General features: G+C 44.7%; 1 protein-coding gene across 1 annotated transcript in view; it reads right to left on the reverse strand.

Moving 5' to 3' along the window:
• CUNHXorf57 (chromosome unknown CXorf57 homolog) overlaps positions 1 to 5,496 on the reverse strand; it is a 30,569-nt gene extending 25,073 nt beyond the window's left edge. Inside the window, exons 1-3 of the mRNA XM_026061029.1 lie at positions 4,787 to 5,496; positions 3,777 to 3,919; positions 1,722 to 1,914 (exon numbers count right to left, since the gene is read on the reverse strand). Of these exons, the coding sequence (XP_025916814.1) occupies positions 1,722 to 1,914; positions 3,777 to 3,919; positions 4,787 to 5,354 (904 nt within the window). The 5' untranslated portion in view covers positions 5,355 to 5,496. The remainder of the gene's footprint in view (positions 1 to 1,721; positions 1,915 to 3,776; positions 3,920 to 4,786) is intronic.
• Positions 5,497 to 6,684: the final 1,188 nt, after the last annotated feature.

The following is a 6,684-nucleotide window of genomic DNA, read 5'->3' on the forward strand; positions in this document are numbered from 1 at the left end:
CTTCTGCCAATTCATCACAAACACTTCAGACATTAAGATCTGTTTTAAGGCAAAAATACACTGGACAGAGAATACACTGCTTCTGGCAGTGAAAATATTGTTTATTTTCATGCAGCTGCAGCAACTGCATCAGGAGACTGTCACCATTAGTAAGTTATATATACACATCAACCTTCACTAACATGCATATTTGTTTGTTTCAAGGAAGGTATTTGAATTTTCTGATTGTTGGCCGTTATTTTGTTGAGTATGAGCATGTAAGGGAAAGAACTCATGTTCAGGGAAGTAGGCGTGAAAAAAAGTTGATATAATGTAGTTTGGATAGGCTATTTTTGTTATACTGCAGCACTGGTATTTCTGTAGCATAGCTCTCTTGAATATCCGTCACATTAACCAACAGCAGAAAAGAAACTTATTTTTTGCCACAGAATATTCTTCATCTGTGCACTCTCCATGCTGCTACTGTTTCAGCAAAGACAGTGGTCATCATTACAACTTTTATTCAATGGAGCTTTGCAGATAGACTTTAGTGTATAGGATAAGCCCCAGTGTAAGAGTCAGATCATGTGATAATGAGATTCAGGGATCTGGAAGAAGGTGTGAGCAATGCACAAATAGTATCTGTATTATTAATCAGGAAGCAGAACTAGATTAAAATACAGTACCAGAAACCTGCGCTTACAACCCCAATACTTGAAATTAGGAGTCAGATTTTTTTCGTCTTTCTTAAATAAAGATTTTAACTAATTTTGGCAAAAAACCTTGTACATGTGATCCAAATATAAACAGGGAAAAGTAACTACCCAGATGCTAAGGAACCCATCAGAGCTAATATTTAAGGATATGTACCACATCAGTTAATCTCAGCAATGGGTCACTTTCCATTTTATTTCTGTGAAGAGCTACATTTTACCTATTCTTGTAAAATGGCTAAGAGATTCTTTTCATCCACGAGACAGAGAAATCAGAGAGAGTGTCTTGGTCATTGGCATGAATGAATTCTCATGAGTTATCCACAAATGAATTCAGTTAGCTCTACCTTTCAGCAATTTCTAATTCTATTGACAATTAAAATATGTGAAAAGTCAGCATTACTAGAACTTGAAACAGAGAAATGAAGCATTAGGATACCAAGATAAGTCTCATTTGCCTAGTGCAGTGAGAGAGAAGAAATCTTGGCATTTGAGTAAGARGCTGGTAATGCTTTCTGTAGGGACACACATGTAAACTTTCTTTTCCATCCTATTCTGCAAACATCTTCCAGTTGAATAGTTCCCAAAGTCTCCAATAAGAGTTTCAGTCTTCAGATCTCCTGAATAGTAAGAAATTTCTCACACAGGGAGAAATGGTGCTGAGGATGGAGCGCAAGGTCACAGGAACAAAGGCAAGAGGCTCCCTCTTAAAACTGGGAATAGAGGGTCCATTACCAAAAGGGGCACCAGTAAGACAGGATGCAAGGCTGGAGGCAAAATATACCCAAAATGTGCCCATCAGGTCTACRCCCATCAGATCATAACCCATGCCTGCGGACTCCCATCAACACCCTTTTCAAAAAGGCATCTGTGTTTTATCTGCTTTGAAAAACAAGCCAGAAGTATACCACTCTAGTGATCAGAAGGCCACCTAACTTCACTGGCACTCTTGTAACTGTCAGCTGAAATGGTATTTCATTTTTACAGCTATATTTCATTGAATCAAAACAGATTTCTGCAATACTTAACCAATCGTAGCAAATCTCTTCATCTGTGAATCCCCTGGGGTTGGCTGTGTTTTAAATGGATAACTGGTTTTGATAGCATACTGCTCAAGAAGAAGTACTGTGCCAACCTTCATACTCTTATACCATTCAGGACATAATGAATTCCATAACACCATTGACATCATGCCTGAACCATCAGCAACTTCAAAGTATGCCTAAAAGAAAGAGAGACAAAATACATTCATTTGTATTTATCATCATTCCGGTAGTATTTCTTTTGGATAATGCATCAGGTATTATGTCAGCATCATGAACAACTTCTCTGCTGATTACAAACAGATGCAGAGTATGTTCCAAAACTTGCACTGAAAACTGGAGAAATCTCTGATTTCTGCATAAGAATTCATCCACAGCCACCCCTGCCCAAACTCTTATCCTTCCACTGCTCAGTAGTGGTAAGTAACACAAATGTGACTCAACATTCTTCAGAGGAGATTCAGGAAGTATCATACACAAGAAACAAGAGAAAAGAGGAAAAAAGAAAAAAGGGGAAAAAAAAAAGTCTTCCTTATTAGAGTAGCACTTCAAAATGTCCATGAAGAGAAAGTGTATTTTGAAGGCTGAATTATTACAAGATCATTGCATAAACCGTCATGATCAAAATATTATATAGGACTGATTTTCAAGCAAAAAATGATTCAGAAAACAAACATTTTGTTAAAGCTAAAATATAAGACTGCATTGTGAACCATCCTCTTTTCACTGTAATTCTGCTTGTGACAAAGATTTCTACCTCAATTTTCTTTTTCCCTCCTTTTTTTAACTGGGAAAACTTTGAATCCTTAACTGAGCAAATCTTGGAGCACTGAAAGAGAAAAAGCTTTTTAAACTGTCTTATAATGGTCTTATAAGGTAGCAATCCACCACAAAACAAATCTCAGCTCTATCAAAATGCCTCATTTTATCCACTCACCTGTCAGCCTCAAGCAATCATCTGCTTTTGTCCATACTACCACTTACACTCTTTAATATTATCATTCCTGGACATATCCAATGCCTACATCTTTTACGCCCTTCCTGTTTTAAATCCCTCTTTTCCCAATTCCAAATAATACGCAGATATTATACAAATTAATTCTTGTTAGTTCATTTTCATATTGCAAATTATGCACAAACCATGCACATTTGAAATTAAACTATTATATCATAATATCTTTTGTTACTTCATTGGTCTCTATCTAGTAACAATAACAACACACARTACTTTTTTTTTTAATAAAAGAAAGAAAAAAGTGCATAGAGCAAAAAGCATGCAAAATTTCTCTCCTAATTTCTCCAGCTAAATCAAGTCTGGGTATTGATTCTGCAATTAATACCAAGAAATGTGACTCATGAACTTTCATGAAAGTTAGGAATACCATCTAGACTGTCTACTGAGAAATACCTCCAACAAAAGACAAAGGCTTATCTTCATGTGGAAAGGGAATGGAAACTTGGAACAAGAGAACACCACAGCCTTTCATCAAAAAGTTTCATATACCTCTCTCCCCATGAAAGAATTCACATGGGTTACTGGACCTCTTCRGAAGTGAAGAAGGGAGGGCAGCATTTTACAAGAAGCACTACACAAAAATAACCATTAGAAAAGCCATTAAGAATTTTACAGTAAACTAACCTAACCATCTGGAAGTCATCAGATGAAAGAATTAGGGGAAACAGATTGTTAAGTTTTCTTTGCTTATGTTTTTTGGTAAAAGATGAACTAACTCCTGCTTCCATAGCCAGACACCAAAAAAGTTTAGTCTGTTAAGCTATTAAAAACTCCAATTTTATTTATTTATTTATTTTTTACACAAAAAGCTCAACTGAAACACATGCCCCAAACTTTGTACATATGATCACTAAACCCATCATTTCCATACTTTTAAGGGCTTACAATTTTTATAAAGGTAGCCTTTTTAGCATAAATTCACTACAGCATAATTCTTAACTGTATGTGCTATACGGGAGCAATAATTTCCCAACATCCTATAACTATTGTTCAAGGGTGCTAACCAATGTCTTTATCCCTCTTTACCTGATAGGGCATATCCACTTTTTTGTCTGGTTTCCCGTAGTACCTTAGTCTAGATTTGTGTAGGACCCTCACGAGCAGTGGCTGGAAGTGAACTCTGCTTCTCCAGGTCATTTCCAGCTGACCAAGAGAAGTCAGCTTGGAGACTATGGAAAAAGAAAAAAGACCAAAACGGAGTGTTAATGGTTGAACATTCAAGTGGTTTTTAGTAGTAAAGGTCACAGACCAGAATTTCACATGTATTTCTTAATGTTTCTGACATTTAAAAAGGCTTATTTGCTAATACTACACACCCTGAAACCCTGCTCTGAGCTACCTGCACACAGTAGTTATTTTTATTTTTTCACTTAAAAGGGACCAGTAACACTTTTAAAATTAAACAGAAGTGTTTGTCAGATGAGCAAAAAGGCTACTACAAAACACATATATTTTAACCTGTAAGAACCCCACATTCCTGCAGTAAATTCTGCACACGCCTCCACAGTTGGCTCCATGAGCTGGCACGAGCCCCTTAACAGAGACCGCATTTTCAGCAGCAGTTATTAGGTGTGAGTGCTCGATCCCAAAGACCAGCAAACAGACTGTTACCGGAGCAGACCTTTTTGAAACCTGAGAAGATCGGCGCCAGCACCAAAGCCACATGTTTTCAGTAAATGCTTAGAAAAAATTAAAAAGTCCTCTCGCAAAATAATAAGAGTGTGCATAGGCTGCAAGACCTATGATGACGTATCCTTACTGGCATAGCGCCTCATACAACCAGAGGATCACTTCTGACCGTGGGGCCCGGCGCAGGTGAATAAATAACGTGAATAACCAGGCAGCGTGGGTGGCTTCAGCAGCGCACGCCTTCCCGGGGTGCGAGGCCGCCACTCTGCCCGGGAGAGGCCCCTCTCCCCCCGGCCTCCCCAGAGAGGCCCCTCTCCCCCCGGCCTCCCCAGAGAGGCCCCTCTCCCCCGGCCTCCCCAGAGAGGCCCCTCTCCCCCGGCCTGCCCAGAGGCCTCCTCGCCGCTTACCGTCGACGTCCACCGGCGCCAGGGCCTTCTCCGCCACCCACATGTCTCCGTAGGGATCCTCGTTGTTCCAGAGGGGGAGGTAGTGCTTCTTCTCGCCCCGGAGCGGCGGCGGGCGGCGGCGAGCGCGGGGGGCAGCGGCGGCGGCGGCGGCGCCCCCCGCCCGCTCCAGCCCCTCCAGGCAGAGGAACCCGTAGTGCAGGCGCTTCTCGTCGTAGAGGTAGGCGCAGCGCGTGAGGCGCAGGCGCGCGCCGGCGCGCAGGTGCGCGCGCTGCACCAGGCCGTTGAGGTGCGGCGCCAGGTAGCAGCGCTGCTGGCACGCGCCGTCCGCGATGGTCACGTCGTACCAGTACTGGGGCGCGGCGGCGGGCGGCGGCGGCGCCTCGGCCAGGTAGCGCTCCACCGCCAGCACGGTGACGGGGGGCGGCTCCGCGGGAGCCACGCTCAGCTGGGAGGAGCCCCGCACCTCCTCGAAGACCCTCTGAATCCAGGAGGCCCCGCTGGCGGCGACCCCCCGCCTCTCCTCAGCGGGGCGGGCGCTCCCGTCGCGCTCCGGGGTAGGGTCCTGCATGACAGCTTCCTCGCGGCCCTCCCCCCCGCGCCGCCGAGAGCGAAAGCCGGGGCCCGGGCCGCCGCTGGGGAGGGGGAGGGCGGCGGGACTCGGCGGCCGCGGCCTCCTCCTGTCACGGGCTGAGCCGGGGCGCCGCCATGGCGCGAGCGGGGGCGGGACTGCTGCGCGCGCGCGCCGCGTTCCATTCAAAGCTCCCAACGGTCACGGAGGGGGAGGGGAGGAGCCGGCGGGCCGTTGGGGGAGCCGGTGACAGGAAGGCGGCGGCGGGGAGCGCTCRGCGGAGGGCGAGAGGTGATGAGGGAAGCGAAAGCGAGAGGAGCTGGTGGGAGGAGCGGAAGGGGGGAGCGGTCGAAGGGACGCCGACACCAAACAGCTGGGTGGCCGCGAAAAGGTGTTGTTCGGAGCGTCTCGATTCTCGACATCTCCTGCAGCTGCCCGGGSGCTTGCTCCTGCGGTCTAGTCTCGCCCTCGGCGGGACCCAGCTACACCGGCACTGCTCGGGCGTTAGAAACCGGGTGTGGGGTCTGGAGCTCCAGGAGGCCCCTCTGTACCGGCTTGCCTGTGCTCCAGCGTCGATCGGCAGCCCTCCCTCGTCGTTTCCTCCTGTAGCATTTCTGCAGAGCTAGCATGTCATCTCTGAGGGTTTTTTTATTTTTTATATTTTGCTAGGGTAAACAAGTCAGGATCTTTCCATCTCTTGAACAATAAATAGGCTCTTTATTCCCTAGATCATCTTAGCGACCTTTTGCTGCACCTGTTCCTCCAGTTCTTTTTTTAATTTGACCAGTTTCATAATTACTCGATGTTGCATCCATAGCAGGATGAATATATTCCTGGTTGTAGTGGAAATGTCTCAGTGCTACCTCCTAAAGTTGTATTTATCTTTTTCATAGCTGCAGCATGTTGACTGTCATAATCATCCTGCTTTTGAAAAATTCGCCTGTGTCTTTCTCCTTTGTTGTTTCTAATAACATCTGTTAGGAGAAATTCTTATTATTGGTCCCCAAGTGTGTGACCTTACATCTTTTACTATTGAATTTCACCCCACTGCTACTCCAGGTCTCAAGATCATCCTGTTCTCCTTTATGATATCACAATCATTTATGGTAGTAATGAAATTCTGGGGATTAAGGACTTTATATTTAGTACTTACTACCTCTTGCTTGAAACAGTCCCTATTTTAATCTCTCTTCGTTGCTTTGTCTCTTTGTTTTTGGTGCCATCTATAAATCTGATTGGAATTGATTTTTATTTTAAGAAGAAATGTAACAGGCTATGAAGCAGCAGTACAGAGTGAGGAGAGAAAGGTGAAGGTAAAAGGGCAGGAAGA

This window comes from Apteryx rowi, unplaced genomic scaffold (assembly GCF_003343035.1).
Source record: "Apteryx rowi isolate R43461 unplaced genomic scaffold, aptRow1 scaffold_174, whole genome shotgun sequence".
Taxonomy (NCBI): domain Eukaryota; kingdom Metazoa; phylum Chordata; class Aves; order Apterygiformes; family Apterygidae; genus Apteryx; species Apteryx rowi.